Genomic DNA, 19,601 nt, shown 5'->3' with positions numbered 1-19,601 from the left:
ATTAGATGAAATATTTGGATTTAATCTGAGGAAGTGAGAAGTTACTCACCCTCTGCAGTAATGATGGGTCTTCAAGATGTATGTCTTGTGGGTACTCCACTCAAATGAGTAAAAAGCAGTAACCACTGTTGTGGAGGTGGGATTTTGGAGTCATCTACTGACAGAGGCAAGGACTGAGTCGCCCATGGCAGTGGTAGGTACTGAGCCTTGCAGTAATGTGTAATGTTGCACAAAAGTATGTGTGGAAGACCATGTAGCCACCCTGCAAATGTCACTTTGCGGGACATTATATAGAAAGGCGGTAGATGCAGCCATCACTCGGGTGGAGTGTGCTGAGACTGCCTGTGGTGGTTCCTTGTTTCTGAGTCTATAAAAGTTATTTATGCAAGCTGCTATCCACCTGAATATGTGCTGTGTTGAGACAGCTGTTCCCGGGGTGGGACCAGACATGGATATAAAAAGTCTGTTAGATTTTCTAAAGAGTTTTCTTCTGTTAATATAGAATGTGATAGCTATTCTTGCATCGAGGGAATGTAATGCCGCCTTCCTCGGGAAAGCATGCAGTTTACGGCAGTAGGTGGAAAGATACATGGGTTCATTCATGTAAAAATCAGAGTTAACCTTTGGTAAAAATTTTGGATGGGGTGTGAGAATGATCTTATCTCTAGTGAAGAGCATATATGGTGGGTCCGCCATCAGGGCAAAGATTTCACTTATTCATGTCTATGTGATCACGATGAGGAAAGATACTTTCATAACATGTACTGTATTGAAGCCGTCGCTAAGGGTTCAAAGGGAGGTCTTCTTAAGGAGTCTAACACAAGGTGGACAGATGGATGTATATGTGGTCATGCCTTTGAGAAACCTGCTAAGAACCATTAAGTGATAGGATGGGCAAACATCGAGGCATCGTTCACCGGGTCGTGGAAAACAGTGATGGCTGACAGATTCTTATGGAGCTAATGAAGTGTCCAGCATCACTGAAGTCCATCAAGTATTCCAAAATGGTATGTATTGGGGAGGTGTGTACTTGTAGATTGTGTTGGCTATACCATTCCTGAAACTTCTTCCATTTGTTTTGATAGGTGTACCTTGTGGAAGGGCGGCGACTGCTGAGGAAGGTCTGCTTCACTCTCTGGGAGCAGATAAGTTCATAATTCTGGAAACATGGAGAAGCCAAGCAGTAAACTTCAGGCTCTCAGGGTTCGGGTGATGTGTTTCTCTGCTGTGTTAATGGCTGACGTGTAACGGGGAGTTGAATGGGTTTGGGGATTGATAAGTAATCCTAGAATCATAGAGCACTAGCACTGGAAGGAACCTCGAGAGATCATCTAGTCCAGTCCCCTGCTCTCAAAGCAGGACCCAACATCCCTGATAGATGTCTATCCAACCTGCTCTTAAATATCTCCAGAGATGGAGACTCCACAACCTCTTCAGGCAACTTACTCCAGTGTTTAACCACCCTGACAGTTAGGAAGTTTTTCCTAATATCCAACCTAAACCTCTCTGTTGCGGTTGGAAAACCAGAAGACCATTGTATTTCAAGGAGTTAGTGAATGTTCCCAGTTCTCATGTCTGCAAACTAGAAAACAGGCTTTGGCCTGCTGTTAGCAAGGAAAATTCCCAACTAGCTAGCTCGTTAAACAGATAGGACATGCCTAGCATGACTGAGTTTACCACATAGTTTAAATAAGCTTTGGGGTAAACAAGCCTGTCTGTGGGAATCTTCTCACAGGCAGGTGGTTATTTTTGTTTTTTTCTTCCTTTACACGTAGTTAGTTGCCGCTTCTAGAATTCTGTGTACAGGCTATATATCGTTTACTGTTGCCAACATCCTTTGGACTTCCCAAGGGACCTGGAACTGTACAAAGGTGACTTTCGGACCTTGCCCAGAAGTCCATCATTTGCTGAGTCAGCAAGCCAAAGGAATGCTGTAAGCCTTCTTTTGCCTCTTCTTTTTATACCACCTGTAATACCTAATAAACCTTGCATTTATTCGCATTAAGCGATTTGTGTCTTCTTGGTTACCCTCCATATCTGAGAGCAGAGTCTGGCTGGCCCACCCTCTGAAGTAAGACATTCCCTTGCTGCAGTTTAAGCCCATTGCTTCTTGTCCTATCCTCAGAGGCCAAGGAGAACAATTTTCTCTCTCCATCTATCAAACTTTTAGATACCTGAAGACTACTATCATGTCCCCTCTCGGTCTTCTCTTTTCCAAATTAAACAAACCCAGTTCTTCCAGTCTTCCCTCATAGCTCCTGTTCTCTAGACCTTTAATCATTTTTGTTGCTCTTCTCTGGACGTTCTCCAATTTCTCCACATCTTTCTTGAAATGTGGTGCCCAGAACTGGACACAATACTCCAATTGAGGCCTAATCAGTGCAGAGTAGAGCAGAAGAATGACTTCTCGTGTCTTGCTCACAGTATTCCTGTTAATGCATCCCAGAATCATGGCTTTTTTTGCAACAGCATCACACTGTTGGCTCATATTTAGCTTGTGGTTCACTACGACCTCTAGATCTGTTTCTGCAGTGCTACTTTCTAGACAGTTGCTTCCTATTCTGTATGTGTGAAACTGATTGTTCCTTCCTAAGTGGAGTAATTTACATTTGTCCATATCAAACTTCATCCTGTTTACCTCAGGCCATTTCTCCAGTTTGTCCAGATCATTTTGAATTAGACCCCTATCCTCCAAAGCAGTTGCAACCCCCTCCCAGATTGGTATGATCTGCAAACTTAATAAGCGTATTCTTTATGCCAATATCTAAATCGTTGTTTAGGATATTGAACTGAACCGGTCCCAAAACAGACCCCTGCAGAACCCCACTTGTTATGCCTTTTGAGCAGGATTGTGAACAGTTAATAACTACTCTCTTAGAATGCTTTCCAGCCAGTTATGCACCTCTCTTATAGTAGCCCATCTAAGTTGTATTTGCCTAGTTTATTGATATGAATATCATGCAAGAATATAGCAAATACAGTAGAGGAATTTCAAACTGAAAATGAGGGGTTTCCCCCCCACTCTTCTTTGTTTGAGATCAGAGCAGTTTCTCCCAGGAATTGAGGGAGATGGGTCACGCGTCTCTCTCCAAGAATGGACTTCTTAAAATGTGGAAGTAGGGAAATGTTTAGATAGCCCATCAGGGTTTATTGTTTTCCTTGTTTGGGGGTTTGGAAATCATGTCTGAGCTCACACCAGTTACTACTGTAGGGCTTCATCTTTTTAAATATAGCAAGAGCCTGGCAGCTCTTACTACATTTAAAATGCAGAGCTGCAGCGCAAGTGGCTCCCAGAGCCGGCCCAAAATGGGACTACTCAGTTCCGGCTTGAGCTGGCTCCTGGAGCTACTCACGCTGCAGCTCTGCAGAGTGGTCCTATCAACTACCTGTATAGTTGATACAAACTGTATCGACTATACAAGTAACTCGGTAACTTCAATTTAACATCCTTAAACATGGCATCAAAAAACTATCCAGAAGTATTACAGCACATTGAAATTGTCTCCTTACTGCAGGAGACAGGGCAGGGATGCCTGGCAACACCCATTCTGCAGCCTTACCCTGAGCACTACTGCCTAGGATGGTGTGGAGGGAGCACACCCAACCACAGAAATCATGAGCCTAGCTTAAACATCTTGAGCCTTTAAAAAATATTGGTGAGGTTGCTCTAACTTTGCTGCCCAGCGTCCAAGCCTTTAGTGCTGGCAGGTTGCATTGTTAAGCTCCAGATGCAATCACATGACTCCAGGAGCCGGAAAACACCCAGTGGGAGGCCCAGGAGAGGCGCGAGGGGGCGGCACCATCCTGGCTGCCACGCAGCCGTCACACGGCCACGAGGGGCGGAGTCACGCAGACCACCAGGGCCGAGGGGCTCCGACACTTACCCCACAGCCCGGCCGTGGCGCTGTCGGCGGCCTCCTCCAGGGGGCGCTGCCGCTGCTCCCGCCGCAGGAGCCCGGCCTCGCTCAGCGCCTCCAGCACCGCGTCGGGGGACAGAGCCACCAGCTGCTCCCACAGCCCCCGCGTGTAAAACTCCACCGTGTGGGCCCGGCACAGCGGCAGCGCCCGCCTGAGAAACTGCGCCACGGCCCGCAGGCGGGAGGCCACCGTCTCCGCTGCCGGCTCGGGCGGGAGGGAGCCGAAGGAACCCGACATGGCAGCAACGGTGGGGAGAATTGGCTCGGCGCTCGATTTGTGATGCCTGGCGGCCGGGGCCCCTCTCTGCACTCAGTCAGTCAGGATAGCGAATCGAACACCGAGCAGACTTCGCCAACCATCCGCTAGGAAGCGGGCGCTGTTGGGTGACGTACCCGGAGCGCGACGGGGGAGGCAGCAAGGCTGATGGCACCGGTGGCTGCGAGGCGCGGGCCAGCCCCGAAGAAAAACACCGCGACGGCCCGGGATCCCCGCCGGAAGCGGCCATGGCGGCCGGACCCGCGGCAGAACTTGCTGGGAAACGTCCGGGAGGGTGAGTGCGGGCGGAGGGCGCTGCCGCATAACGGCCGTCTGGTCTCGCGGGCTCCGGCGTTTGTGGGCAGCGCGCGGCGTTAGGGGATCTCGCGCTTCCCCCAACGGCCGCCTCTGCTCACGCAGCGCCCTCCCCCTTCGGCCCTTTGTGCCGAGCTCGCCTCTCTGGCCATTGCAATGGCGGGGCGGAGGCTCTCGGCACGTGCTTCCTGTGCCCCATCCCTGGCCGCTTTCTGGAAACAAAATTCCCCCGTGGGAGGGGTCTCTGGCTCATTTGGGACTTATCCCCCCTCCCTAGCATGCGTGGGGGAGCAGGGTTTAACCATCTCGAGAACTGTAAATACATGTGGCTGGTCATGATCTCGCGTGATTCACCTTGCAACGGAGAGGTGCTGGGGTAGTAACTAGTCGGTTCTGGAGGTCCCACAGTCCAGAAGGGCAGCTCTGTGGTTAGTTTGATGTAAAGAAAATACGTGTTACAAATACATCTTAGTTCATAGAATCATAGAGCTGGAAGGGACCTCCGGAGGTCATCAAGTTCAGCCTCCTGCCCGAAAGAGGGCCAACCCCAAATAAATCATCCCAGCTAAGGCTTTGTCCAACCTCTAGGGATGGAGATTCTACCACCTCCCTAGGTAACCCATTCCGGTGCTTCACCACCCTCCTAGTGAAATCGTTTTTCCTAATATACAACCTAGACCTCTCCCACTGTAACTTGAGACCATTGCTTCTTGTTCTGCCATCCATCACTACTGAGAACAGCCTTTCTCCAGCCTCTTTGGAACCTCCCTTCAAGAAGTTAAAGACTGCTATCAAATTCCCCCTCACTCTTCTTTTCTGCAGACTAAACAAACCCAAATCTCTCAGCCTCTCCTCATAGATCATATGCTCCAGCCCCCTAATCAATTTGATTGCCCTCCGCTGGACCGTCTCCAATGCGTTCACATCCTGCCTGTAGTTGGGGGCCCAGAACTGGACACAGTACTCCAGATGTGGCCTCACCAGAGCTGAATAAAGGGGAATAATCACTTCTCTAGATCTGCTGGCAATGCACTCTTAATGCAACCTAATATGCCATTAGCTTTCTTGGCTATAATGACACACTGTTGACTCATATCCATCTTTTCATCCACTGTGATCCCCAAGTCCTTTACTGCTAGTTAGCCATTCGGTCCCTAGCCTGGAACAATGCTTGGGATTCCTCTGTCCCAAGTTCAGGACTCTACACTTGTCCTTGTTGAACCTCATCAGATTTCTTTTGGTCCAATCCTCTAATCTTGTCTTGGTCACTCTGGACCTTACCTCTGCCCTCCAACGTATCTACCTATCCCCCTACCTTAGTGTCATCTGCAAACTTGCTGAGGGTGCAATCCATCCCCTCCTCCAGGTCATTAATAAAGATGGTGAACCAATCCTTGGGGCACTCTGCTAGAAACCGACCTCCAACCTGACATTGAGCCATTAATCACTACCTGTTGGGTCTGACAGTCTAGCCTGCTTTCTACCCGTCTTAGTCCATTTATCCAATCCATACTTCCTTAACTTACTGACAAGAATATTGTGGGAGACCATATAAAAAGTTTTGCTAAAGTCAAGGTATATCACATCCACCGACTTTCCCATATCCCCAGAGCCAATTACCTCATCGTAGAAGCGAATCAGATTGGTCAGGCATGGCTTGCCCTTTGTGAATCCATGTTGGCTATTCCTGATCACTCCCCTTTTCCCAGTGCGTCAAAATGGATTCCTTGAGGATCCCCTCCATGATTTTTCCGGGGACTGAGGTAAGGCTGATTGGTCTGTAGTTCCCTGAATTGTCCTTCCCTTTTTTAAAGATGGGCACTACATTTGCCTCTTTCCAATCATCCGGGATCTCTCCTGATCTCCATGAGTTTTCAAAGATAATGGCCAAAGGCTCTTCAATGACATTTGCCAACTCCATCAGTACCTTTGGACGCATTAAATCTGGACCCATGGATTTGTGTATGTCTAACTTTTCTAAATAGTTCTTAACCTGTTCTTTCTCCACCGACAGCTTCCCACCTCCTTCCCATACTGTGTTGCCTAGTGCAGTAGTCTGGGACCTGACCTTGTCTGAAGACAGGCAAAAAAAGCATTGAGTACTTCAGCTTTTCCCACATTATCGGTCACTAGATTACTTCCCTCATCCACTAAAAGCTCCACACTTTCTCTGGTCACCCTCTTATTGCTTATTCCTTCTCTCTTGGTAGGAGCCATCAGGTATGCCTATTTGTTGGTGATAAAGTGCTTTAGAGAAAATACTGGAGGGTGAGCCAAGCAACTCTCAAATTTTGGCCGGGGAGAAGGAATTATTGGACTAAAAGCTTCTATGGAAACATGTGCTGTCATCCAGCTGCTAGAATGGGTTTATTCTTTCTGGATGGAAAAGAAGACTCCCATTTATACACCTAAGTCATGGGGGGGGGTGTCATTCCAAGATTTTGGAACACGGTCAAGGGCCGCACTCTTCCATGGCATTAATGGAGGATATGTGGGGTCTGGGATGTAGATTGGGTGCAGAAGGTAGCTTGGGGTATGGGATTGGGGTGCATGAGGGAGAGTGGAGTCTGGGAGGGAGTTTGGGTGAAGGAGGCGGTTATGACCTAGTGCAATGGTTTGGGATGTGACCTAGAGTAGAAGAGGATTGTGATCTGAGGCAAGGGAATAGGGTGCCAGATCTGGGAGGGGTTATGGGTGCAAGAGGTGTACAAAGGGTTTGGGTATATTAAGTGGGGTCAGAGAGGGACTGGGGTGCCAGAGGCAGGCTGTGCCCACGAGACTTACCAGCCAGCAGCCAAATCAGCCTGCTTGCTAGCATAGCTAAGTCTTGCAGAGCTTAAAATGTTTCTCAGTCTGCATGCTTGGTTGGCCATGTGCTTCAGTGAATTGCTGAGCCAAGGAAAGGGAGCGTAGTTCTTCTTGGCTGCCTGTTATTTACACAAGCTTTTCCCATTGGCTGATTTCTGGGCAGAAATTGGCCAGTGGAATTGTGCTGGAGGTGCAGCGGCTCCTGAAGTTTCTCCCCCTCTCCTCCAGTTTTGAATGAAAGGGAGCCTGGCAGCAAAGCTGTGGGTATGACAGGGAGCCTGCTCGGGGCTCCCTGCTGCCTCCGTGGGCTAGATCTGGTGGCTTGGTGGGCTGGATGCAGCCCGCGGGTCGTATTTTTCCCAGGCCTGATCTAAGTGATAAACAGCTAAACGAAGTGGAGCTACTATTTATTTTTTCCTTGAGTGATCTCAGTGAATGCAAATAATAATCACATATGTGTTGAGTGTGCCATATACTTGCAGGCTTGAGAGAGAGCTCTTCCCTAGATTGTTATAAAAAATAGGTAACTGAAAAAAGACAAGACAATATTTTCTTTTCAAATGATTTAAATCATTATATTTCTGTATCCGAGGTACTTTTGTTTCAGGTGTAGTAACATAAAGTTGGATGCCCAAGAAATATTTTTAGTAGTCCTTTTTTGAGACTGTTTTTATGAATTCCCTTTGATCTCATACATAGCACTGAAACCAAGGAATTGCGAAAAGTAAAACTTGTTTAAAAATAGATTTCTAGACCTTAAAACATCTGGTGTATTCATCCAAGTATTTTAAGTGATCAACAAGGCTGCACCCACCCACCACTGCCATGTTTTGCACCTACTTTTAGGCAGTGATGCAGCTGTGCAACAGAGCTAGCAGTGTAAGTATTATGGAGCTTTTCTCTGTTTTCTTGTTGCAACTCAAAACAGCGAAGCCCTGTCTATAGTATCAGTTAAAGTCCTAGTTCATGTTATGGACAATGAGTGAAAAATGCAGTGAAACAGAAAAAGCTTCTTATTGTTTCTTTCTTGGGTAGTTTATATATAACTCACTCTTTCAGGACAAGGATTTGCATTTTGGAGAAAGCAAAAGATCCAACAGGAATACAAGAAATTACTAAAAAAGGAAAGAAAGGCACATACTGAACGGGAAGTTAAATACACAGATACTTACCCAGACCACTTGAAGCATCTCTATTTGGCTGAAGAGGAACTACTTGAGAAACAGTCAAAAAATAAAAGAGCTCTACTTTTGTTGGGACAAAAATACAAAACAACAGTAAAGTAAGTATAATTCTAAACATTTTAAACTGATTTTCTTCCCATCATTCTTAAGTCATCTGATGCCACAGTTTAAGTCCTGTGGTTAGTTTGTTATCCTTAAGAAAAAGAATAAAAATTTAAAAATCTTAAGACAACAGCTTTGATTTATTTTATAAGAACCAAAGCACAAAACTGACAATAATTAAAGCTTGAGTTCTGAAATAATGAGAATTTTTCCATGGGACTACAATAGAAGGATTTGTCCCAGGGCGGAAATATTGATGCTGGGCCAAATTATTTCATTATTTCAGAATAATTTCTAGTTTCATCTTCAAATCTTGCTAAGCAAGATGTCTGCACAGATCTTGTAATGATAAAGGAATTTAAATTAAAACGACACTGATTGGTCTTAAGAGAATATTAGTTAAATTTCCGTTTATATTTTATACTGATTGTGAGTGCAGAAGACATTTTTCTGTCCTAATTTCCCTTAGGGATGAAAAAACTGCCTAAAGTAGTTAACTGGTTAAACAATTTGTTTAACTGATTGGCAGCAGCTAGTGCTGGGGAGGATGTTGGCAGCTGGGGCCAGCAGAGGGTGGCAGGGGCTGCTATGTGGTTGGGTAGGTATCCTGCCAGCCAGGCCACTGAGGGTAGACAGGCTGCTCTCACTGGCTGGGCCTTCTGGTTAACCGGTTACCCAGTAAGCACCAGGTAATCCTAGGGCTTACTGCAGGGCTACTCAACTTTGGAAGCCCTGGAGGCCATGTTGATACTGCGCATGCTGAGGGCCACAACTTAAGTTATACATGCAAATATATAGGCAAATAGCTTCTTTCACACTGACAGGCATGAACACAAAGATTAAAGCAAGACCACACAACACAAAGGCCTCATTTAAGTCAGTTCTGCTGATATTAATAAAATGAAATATTCAGGGCTCGCCGAAATGCAGCGAGCCCCGCTCGCCAGCTGCGCTGTCCTGCGATCTGCGCGGATCGCCCAAACCCGGCTCTTCCGGGTTGCAATCTACTTGCCACAGGCGAGTAGATTGCATTATTTGTTGAGCCCTGGAAATATTTACCCAATTTCCACCTATATGACAGCACTTTTAATGAGCAATGACAGTCTAGGAATTTAACTACAGGCAGTCCCCGGGTTACGTACAAGATAGGGACTGTAGGTTTGTTCTTAAGTTGAATCTGTATGTAAGTCGGAACTCGCGTCCAGATTCAGCCGCTGTTGAAACTGATCAGTTTCAGCAGCGGCTGAATCTGGACGCCAGTTCCGACTTACATACAGATTCAACTTAAGAACCCCAGGCATCCCCAAGTCTCCTGCTGCTGAAACTGATCAGCGGCTGATTCCAGGAAGCCCGGGGCAGGGGCTTCCTGTAGTCAGCCCCTGGTCAGTTTCAGCAGCGGCTGACGTGGGGACACCTGGGGCAGAGCAGCTGGGGTGCTGCTGGGTTGGTCCAGTAGCACCGCCGCTCCTCGGCGCTACTGGACCAACCCAGCAGCACCCCAGCTGCTCTGCCCCAGGTGTCCTGATTCAGCCGCTGCTGAAACTGATCAGCAGCGGCTGAATCAGGGCTCCTGGGGCAGAGCAGCTGGGGTGCTGGGTTGGTCCAGTAGCGCCAAGGAGCGGTGCTGCGGGACCAACCGGCAGCGCCCCACCTGCTCTACCACAGGCCCGGGGCTTTGCTCCACGTCTCCCTGGTCTGCTGGGGGGGGGAGGCGCACTAGCTGCGTCCCCCCCCCAGCAGACCAGGGAGACGCTGAGCAAAGCAGAGGAGGACCCGGGGGGACCGCGGCGCTGATCTGGCTCCTCTCCTTCCCCCCCCAGCAGACCAGGGAGACGCAGAGCAGCTTTTCTCGCCCTGGAGGACGGGGTCGGCGGAACCGGGCATCCCGCCGCTCCCATCCTCCGGGGCGAGAAAATCCCCATTCGTAACTGCAGATCTGACATAAGTCGGATCCGCGTAACTCGGGGACTGCCCGTACTAAAATGAATATCAATAGAAGACCATTATATATACTACATTTTTGTTTTGGCTCCTACTCACAGGCCATGTGTTGAGCCCCGTGTAAACTCAAATCACTCTGTGGGCTGCAAACAAACGGGCCACACGTTGAGTAACCCTGGCTTACCAGGTAACTGGTTAACCTTTTACGTCCCTATTTTCCTCCTTTTGTGTTAACAGTAATATGATAGTCTTAATGGAATAAATAGCTTTGAACTTCTATTGGAAAAATGAAAAACAATTGATGTGTGTTAATGTTAAAATTATTTTAAAATCTTTTTTTTTCTTTTGGGGAACTAGTCATATTTTTAATCTAATAGGGAGGAAATGTTTTTTCACAAAACCCCCTTTTTTATGTTACAGGTAATTAGGTGGTAATGTTCTCAGTCCAGGCACTAGTATGATGGGGGGAATAATGTGCTTGTGGAGATTAGGAATGTTGGTCTTATTAGTTAAATCACACACACCCACACTCACCATACTGCTTCTTAAGTGGGAGTCGGTGCACGTGGGGAAGCACCTTTTGAGCTGCTCACCTAGGTGTACCAGCTCCCCTGCAGCTGCCTCTCCCCCAACCTTCCCCCTCCCTCCCCACTGCTGCCTCTGATGTAGAGGCAGAAGCACAGAGGAGGGAGGAGACAGAAGACGATACCATCAGGGAGCCAGCTTTTGAGCCAGCTCCTCATGCACCAACTGGACCACCTCCCTCTATCACAGGCAGCAGTCCGGGGGGGAGGTGGGAGCCAATACATGTGGGAAGCCAGCTCCCTTACAGCAGTGTGCCCCCCATACTGCTGCCTCTATATCAGAGCAGTCAGGTGGGAGCTAGTGTTCACAGGGAGCTAGCTAAAAAGGTAGAATATATCAAAAAGGATCTTGTCTATGATATGTCAATTCTATTTATTTTTAGCATTTGTCTTTGTATATTGCATTACTATTTTAAAATAGTATACTGCCAATTTTAGGAGTTAGTACATAGTCTTGCCACATGATGGAGCTGAAAATAAACTAAAGACCACTGCAGAAAATAAATGTGATATTTTTAAATGTCAGCATGAATTCTAAGACATAGTATCTGATCATTTGGGTTGTGTTTGGCTTGTTTTTTTATTTTTTTATTTTTATTTTTTGTTAGCATGATAGTTAAGAAAGGGCTCAAACCACTATTTCAATAATGTAGTAATTGGGAATTCAAACAGAACTGGGTAGCTAGATTCTATTGCATAGAAAAAACCCCTCCTGAAGAAGTGTGGTGGTAGGAAACTTCTACCCACTTCTACCCACTCTAAGCTGCATTGTATTCTGCCAGATTACTACAAGAAATTCTCTGAAATCTGAAGAGGATGGTGGTGTGGGAAGCAAAATTATTCCTAATGTGAGCCATATGTGCTGGGCGCAAGAGGCACTATACTACTTCCAACAACTCCCTGGCCTACCTCTTTGTGTACAGAGCCCCACGTAGTTCAGCCCATGGAACATTAAGAATTTATTAAGAAACTTGGATTTGTTGTATTATCATCCTTGATTCCCATCATGATTGTGATAGATAAGCCACATAGAGTTTGGTTCAGATAAGCATTATAGAATCGTAGGACTGGAAGGGACTTCAAGAGGTCATCTAGACCAGTGTTCCTCAACCTTTTTTTATAAAGTACCCCTTTAAAAAAAAAAAAAAGTACCTGCAATACCTACAGTTTTCAGACACACAATTTTTTTTCTACCATTGCAACACATTTGTTTACACAATTTAAAGCTGGGTGGGCAATGACATTTTTGGGTGTAAAACGTACAAAAATAGTAAAGCTCTGTAAAACTTAAAACCAAAATTCAGTTTTCTCCAAATTTCAGTTGTGTTGACATATCTTCCCCCCCCTCCCAGACTTCTCTCAAGTGTTTGAGAAACACTGATCTAGTCCAGTCCCCTGCACTCATATCAGGACTAAGCAGACTTAACAAAAAAAGGCATTTTTCTCTTCGTGGGAGAAAAAGAGGGTTTTTTGTTTTTCAAAGTAAATAAAGATTCACGGTTTCTTCTAAGAGCCACTTAATTCCTATGCTATCTCAATCTTGCTTTGTGCTACAGTTATGATTGTGCTAATCCTAATATGAGGTACTCTTGTCCATTACAGGTCAGATAGGACTCAAAGGGAGTTTAAAAAGAAAACTTCAAATCAAAAAGCAAAAGAAGAATATGAGAAAGTAAAGGCTGAACGCGCCAAGAAGAAAGAGGTGAATAAATATTAAATTGAGATTTTTTGGGCCAGCAATTGTGTCCAGATGTTAAATTGGAGGGGGGGATGGTAATGATATTTTTTCAGTCTCTGAAATCTGATTGAACCCCACTCGCAGATATACAAGTGTTAAAATACGATAGTTCATGTCCTGCTGTTTTTCATTGCACTGGGTATTGTTCCCTCTGTTTGGGGTTTTAATATACTATGTGCTGATCTGGCTAAGCTCAAGCGTCACAGAACTTGATGCCCCTTCGCTCTTAGATCTGGTTTCCCTTCAGTGAAAGTTGTGACATCTCTAACATGCCATCCATTCATGATGCTGCAATGTCATTCAAAACTTCATAATGAAATAACAGTTGAATGCAGTTGCAAACACACACATCCCGTCCCCCCCACCATCCCTGCTCCAAAAAAAGGTAATCTCATTCTGGATGGTACTAACATGAGTGTCTTCTGGAAGTAAGAGTGTAGCTGTTTAAATGTTTAAACTGATTATCAGTTACACAAACAGCTACGTGATGATCCTGGGGAGCCATATACCACCCTGTGCTGCTGCCTCTGATAGGTGGGCATGAGCTGGTATGTGTGGGGAGCCAGTGGCACCCTGGCTACAGCTACCACTCCATATAAATTTTCTGTGTTTACACGGTTATCAAATTACACCCATGTTTTCCATTAGGGATGTTAAAATGCAAGTTAATTGTCCCACTGTTTTCTGCACTGCTTCAGGAAAGATGTGGATGAATGGGAACAAGTCCAGAGAAAAGCAATAAAAATGATAGTGAATTAGAATACCTGACCTATGATGAAAGGTTTAAAAAACAGGCTCTGCGGGAGCCAGTATTCACAGTGGGGGGAAGGGAGGAGTAGGGAGGTGTGAGCCAGTGCTTGTGGGGAGCACCCTTTTGTACCCCTACGGGTAAACATGTAATTGCTTAAAAAATTAAGCAGTTATATGTTCACAAAAAAAATCACATTTCTTAACTAGGGATGTTAGCGTGTAATTGAATAGTTGTGTAACCACATGAGATGGGGGGCGGCAGCCAGTGCTTTCTCAGCCCCACTCCCAGGGAGCCCCCTGCCACTCCACATCACTGCCTCTCTATCAGTGGCAGCAGCATGGGGTAGCAGCAGCCCTTGTCCGTGAGGGGTCCAACCTCCCTCCAGACAGAGGCTGCTTCCCGGCAGCAGACCCTGTCTGCAGGGAACTCGGACCCCCCGTGGGCAAGGGCTGCTGCCATGGAACAGCATCTGTTCACGGCGAACCCAGAATGCTTCATGAAGTCAGAGGCTGCTTCACGGCAGCCTCCCCTGCCTCTGCTGTCCCCCCAGGCTGCTGCTCCTTACAGAGGCAGCAGCACCGGGATGGGGCAGGCAGTACTACAGAAAAAGTGCTGGGGGAACTGGCTTTTAAGCTGACTCTCCCCACACACACACTGGCTTCTGCATGCTCCCCGAATCTGTAGGAGGCAGCAAGGGGAGAGGTCTGCTTGAAAGCTAGCTCCCCTCACATATTGGCTCCTGCCTGCCCCTCTCACTTCACCACTGCTACACCTCTATCAGAGGAAGCAGCGCAGGGACTGGAGGGTGCACTACAGAGGCAGCAGTGGGGGGAGTGTGTGTAGTCGACAGGTTTAACCAGTAAGTCCAGGTTCATCGGTTAATAGTATAGTCCATTGGTGACCAACCCATTACAGACTAAGAGCCAAAATAGTTGTGGATACAGTGCAAAGAGCCAAGGGAAAAAACTTGTTGTTGGCTGCAGCGTCAGATCTTGCCAACAGGCTTCCTGCCCAAGCAAGGTAAAAAGGTCAGAGCAGGGGACTGTGAGAAGAGCCACGGCTGCGGGAGCCGCAATTTTTCCTTTGAAGAGCCACATGCGGCTCACGAGCCGCGCGTTGGCCACCCCTGGTATAGTCGTCTACACGTTGACATTCCTATTGTTAACATCCCTCATTTGCAGCATGTGCCATTAGAAGCAAAGCTACTAAGCCTGCACTGTGACCACTTTCAAGCTTGTCTAATAATTTAACTTTGTGACTTAAAGTCATCACCTTTTTCCTTCTTAGTCTCTTGCCCACTGTCTGCATCGCTTGCTTTTATTTTTAGTGCCAAAATTAAAGTTAGGTGTTGTTTTAGCAATCATAATTTTTTTTACTAAAACCTAGTGAGATAGCATCAGCAAGCTGCATCATATGCATGTGCTGGTGCATTGCAGCGCACCGTGAACAGTGAAACTGTGGATGACGAAGTCTTGTTGTGCTTGCTTGGGTTATTTAACTCACTTTATATTTTCATTCAGCATAAAGCACTATCTCTGTTAAACTATGCAATATTTGAGTTTCATAAAATTGTTTTTCATGTGTTGTTTATTATACAATGAAAATAATATAATATGCATTTGATAAACTAACATCTCTTCACATGCATACTGCTGCTAAGACCTCTGTCTTTGAGGCCTTTACAGTACAGTACTGCATTTCAAAGAACAAAATCCCAGCAGAGCAGCTATCCAAATAAATTGAAGCAAGCCTTTAGTCTGATTAGTGACAGCTTCACGTTTTAATGGGACATGATTTCACTGAGTCAAACTAGTTAGCATGCTCATTAAAAATATAATTTGCTTCAGTAATTTATTCAAAGTAAAGCAAAATATTGATGATTGCACCTATCCTGGCCTTAATGCTGAATACAATTATATAAATAGTTTTATACTGTCCCTGTCACTGCAATGATGAATGTCTTCCAGTAGTGCATTGCTTGACCTGGACAATATCTGTTACATGTTCCGTTTTTTTCTCCTCCCCTCGTCAGAGGGAAAAGTGTGTGCCTTGGAATGCCTTGTTTCAGTGGTGAGGGGTTTTTTTGTTTTTTGACTTGTGTGTTGCTATGTATTTGTTACCAAAAGCAGATTTTAAAAAAAGTGCCTTTCTCTTGGAACAGAAGATAGTGAGGTTTGTGATAGTCCTTAGTTCCTATGGGATTTCATTGTACAATTTCAACCAGTCCTTTAGAAAGATCTGTGGAAGACAAAATAACTTTGTAGTGAGTTGCATTGTGCCATGATGTGAAGTTGCCAACTGCAGTCTTCATTACAATGCCTTAGGCCACTGTTTTTGAAAGTCCAGGTCATGGCCCAGGAATGTAAAGCACTAGATTGCCTTGCTTGGAACCCAGGGACGTTTGCAGTTCTGGTCAGTACCACTGACTGGGTCGTTTGTGCTGCGTGGCTAAGGTTGAGTCACTACCAGCACTTTGAAAACCACCAGGCTAGTCTTTATGCATTCTAACACCATAGGACACCCTGGAAGTGGTCAGCAGCAGATCCAGCTCCTAAGCTGGGGGGGGGGGAGGGGTTCACAGTGTTCTGTGCACTGCCCCTGCCATGAGCACCAGACTGCAGGTGAGAGGGAACAGCACAGTTCGTGGTGCCAAGGCAAGAAGGAAGCCCCGATGGAGCTGCCAGAGATAAGCCTGCATCCCAGTCCTTTGCTGCAGCCTGGACTGCTCCCCAAACCTAGAGTCCCTTCCTACACCACAAACCTTTCATCCCTGTCCCCACCCCAGAGCCTGCACCCCCATTCCAGAGACCTTACCCTCTCCTGTCCCGCACCCGAGCCCCCTCCTACACTCTGAACCCCTCATTCCTAGCCCACTTCACCGTCAATGTTCCCTCTAATCTTTTCCATCCATATGTGGAATGCATTTTTTATGTGCACAGAGGTATCCATAGAAGAAAACCTACCTGTGGGCACACTGTTAATCAGCTGGGTGGCATTTGAATCTTTCCTGAGCAGCTGCACAAGTGCTCAGCTTACAGGGAACACTGCCCACAGCTCTCACCCCTGCAGTCCAACTCTCTGCCCCAACCTTGTGGTGCCCCTGCCCATACCTAAATCCTTCATCCTCAGCTCCATTGAGTTGCAGGCATCTATCATTTTCTTGTTTGAAAACCACTGCTTTAGGTGACTGTAATACTTATTTCAGTTACAATAATATCTAACCTTTTTTCTTCTCAGATTTCTTTTAAATTGTGGTGGTGGCCATAATAGCAGTAGGGTACCTAGCTTCCCAAATGTTCACAAGGATGCTTATGTTATTTAAAAATCACATCTTGGGTTTGTACTGATTTTGATTTACTCTTATCAGTTACGTTTTTGTGGATTTTATTTCAGGCAGCAGAGAAAAGGAAACAAGAAAGAGAAGAAGCTCAAAGGCTCTACAAGCAAAAGAAAATGGAAGCATTTAAAATATTAAGTAAAAGGACCAAAAAAGGACAGCCAAATCTAAATTTACAAATAGAATTTCTCCTTCAGAAAATACAACAAAAAACATAGACCAGCTTATCTTCTTTTTTCAATTAATTAAATCAGTCTGCTAAAAATATGTTGTGACTGGTTCTTTTTATTGTAAATTATATATTTTTTGAGTGTATATAGCAACAGTTTTTGTTTGTTGTGATCACTGGTCCAGCATTGTGCTGGAGAAAGTCATTAGTTCTGTAAATATTTGTATAGGTCTGAAAATTGTGAACTTAAGCATATTATGGGATATTGAACCTTCACAATATATATTTTAATTCACTCCTTGCTTTATTCCTCACTTCGGTTCAATGCATCCATAGAAGCATTTGAAGATTTTTTTCGGAACATTATGTTCCCATGTCTCCATTATCTGAAATGTTCAGAAAATCATTATTAAGGTTGTAATTTTAAATGGCCACAAGCATAGTATGATTAATATAAAGTGGTGCAGTGTCGAAATGAAGAACCTCACTTCACAAAGGTTTAGTCCATAAGTGATAAGTATTTATAAAACTTTTAACTGACTCCTCCATATATTAAAATGCCATGTTTTGAAGTGTGAATAAAAACGTGCATTTGGGATGCATTTGAGCAGGAGCAGGGCAGATACGGCCTGCCAAGCCTCTTGATCTAGCCCACAGGCCACCTAAGCTGCCCCATTGGGACTCTCAGGAAAAGAGCAGCCAGCCATTTCAGAGCAGCCTCATGCCGCTTTAAGTGGCTGGCTGTTCCCTATGGCTCTCTGCTCCAAGCATCAGGGGAAATGGATGCTTAGCACGCTTCCCTTCCCTCCATTGAAACCTCTTAGCTCCCATTGGCCAGATGGCCTCTGAGTCCTGCAGGGCTGCTGGCTGGGAGCTGTCTAGGTAAGTGCCTCCCAGCCATAGCATGCCTCTGACACCCAAGCCCCTCTTTTCCCCTCAATTCCCTGCCCCAGGTCACCACCCCCTGCTGCCCCAGGTCATCACCCAAACCCTCTGCCAGCCCCCGTCACAACTGCCTGCAATAAGGATATTAAGAAGCAGGTAAATGACTAATCATTTAGCCGACACAATTAGTATCAACTACACATTTAGTCACAGTTAGATACGCGGCCCCACAGCGGCTCTGCAGTTTAAATGTAATAGGAGCCAGATGTGCAGGCATTCAGGCTCTTACTCTGTTTAAAATGCAGAGCCACAGCGGGGGTAGGTCTGAGACCTGGTGCGAGCTGGGACCAAGTAGTCCCGGCTTGCACCAGGTCCCAGACCGCTGTGCCTTTGCCCCTCCTCCCTGTGTACCATGGAGATAGGGCTGGGGGGAACCAGCTTTTAATATTGTTTCCCCCAGCACCAGCTCCTGATACAGAGGCAGAAAGGTTGGGGGAAGTAGTCAAGTAGTGACTTGACTAAGCCTAAGTTTATTAGGTAGTTGACTGCTTGTCTAGTAACTTACATCCATACCCTGCAACCCCTGTTATACCGCTCCCCCAGGCCAGAATCCTCTCCTGCACCCATACTCCCTCCTGGATCCTATACTCCAATCCCCTAACCTAGATCAGAACCTCCTCCTTCACCCAAATTCCCTCTCAGACCCCACACCCTCTCCTACACCCCAGTTCCCTATCCCGAGTGTCCTTCTGCACAGCCCCTCCATAAAAAAGTGCAGCAGTGCAGCCCTAAACCAAAATATTTGCATGCCCCCACCATCAAAAATTATTGCCCATCCCTGCCTTTGATCATTGTGAAGAATTAATTCATATGAAGTTTGATAACATTTGATCTTATAGTTTCATTTGAAATGTATTTTGTGGTTTAATTCATAGGCTTAAAAAGATGTGAAGTTATTTCTTTGATCTTGTACTATTGCTTTGCAAGTCAGTTTTATTTTTATTTTTTTTGAGGGATGGAGATCTTTATAAGAGTATTAATGAAAGGTAACTACACTCCTTAGATTTTCACGTACAAATTCAATCCTGTCAAACTTCTCTCTCCCCTTGATTTGGCAGCCAAGAAATAGTGTTGAAGGAATGTCTATATCTGATAAATACTATTCAAACACAAAAGCAAGAGGACTGTCCCAGAAATTTGGATGAGTGTTTGCATTTGATCAGTTGTCAAATGAAAGGCTGCAGAAATAATTAAGCTCTAGACTCTAGGAGGTACCCTTTTGCACATCCATATACATAATTAGCAGTGAGGGGACTTGGACTTTCTCAGGGTATGTCTACACTACAGCGCTAATTCGAACTAACTTAGTTCGAATTAGTTAATTCGAACTAAGCTAATTTGAACTAACGCATCTAGAACTAAGAACTAGGAAACTAGGTTGAAGTACAAAGGATAAATATAAACAAACACAAGTATGTAGGGGCAAAATTAGAAAGGAGGATACAGTGTAAAATAAGCTCAACTAGATCTAGACTGGACCTCCTTGTCCAGCACAGTTGGGACCTGACCAGACCCAAACGAGAGAATTTGTGAGACCAGGAAAGATCTGTCACT

The 19,601-nt window shown here is 45.6% G+C and overlaps 2 protein-coding genes across 6 annotated transcripts in view; one reads left to right on the top strand and one right to left on the bottom strand.

Moving 5' to 3' along the window:
• The window catches only part of METTL25 (methyltransferase like 25), a 94,388-nt gene extending 90,233 nt beyond the window's left edge, over nt 1-4,155 (bottom strand). For all 5 annotated transcript variants that reach the window (XR_012904943.2, XR_012904947.2, XM_075932524.2 and 2 more), the window contains exon 1: nt 3,885-4,155. Coding sequence is in view for 3 of the 5 variants with exons in the window: in XM_075932524.2 (XP_075788639.1) it covers nt 3,885-4,155 (271 nt within the window). In the remaining 2 variants the exon portion in view is untranslated. The remainder of the gene's footprint in view (nt 1-3,884) is intronic.
• Nucleotides 4,156-4,334: 179 nt separating this feature from the next.
• CCDC59 (coiled-coil domain containing 59) lies at nt 4,335-17,200 on the top strand. The gene is made up of 4 exons (XM_075932537.2): nt 4,335-4,468; nt 8,356-8,578; nt 12,710-12,809; nt 16,990-17,200. Exons 1-4 carry the CDS (start codon nt 4,342-4,344, stop codon nt 17,149-17,151), a joined length of 612 nt encoding a protein of 203 aa, XP_075788652.2. The 5' UTR covers nt 4,335-4,341; the 3' UTR covers nt 17,152-17,200.
• The last annotated feature ends 2,401 nt before the right edge of the window (nt 17,201-19,601 follow it).

This window comes from Pelodiscus sinensis, chromosome 1 (genome assembly GCF_052426305.1).
Source record: "Pelodiscus sinensis isolate ZL-2025 chromosome 1, ASM5242630v1, whole genome shotgun sequence".
Classification (NCBI taxonomy): Eukaryota; Metazoa; Chordata; order Testudines; family Trionychidae; genus Pelodiscus; species Pelodiscus sinensis.
The sequence above is the reverse complement of the archived record's forward strand: the minus strand, read 5'-3'. Positions and strand labels throughout refer to the sequence as shown.

What these genes read in the sequence shown, in the direction of transcription:
- CCDC59 (XM_075932537.2), top strand. Translation starts at nt 4,342, where the DNA reads ATGGCACCGGTGGCTGCGAGGCGCGGGCCAGCCCCGAAGAAAAACACC. An exon ending in AAATACAAAACAACAGTAAA is followed by an intron (nt 8,579 to 12,709) that starts GTAAGTATAATT and finishes TGTCCATTACAG; the next exon opens with GTCAGATAGGACTCAAAGGG. An exon ending in AACGCGCCAAGAAGAAAGAG is followed by an intron (nt 12,810 to 16,989) that starts GTGAATAAATAT and finishes ATTTTATTTCAG; the next exon opens with GCAGCAGAGAAAAGGAAACA.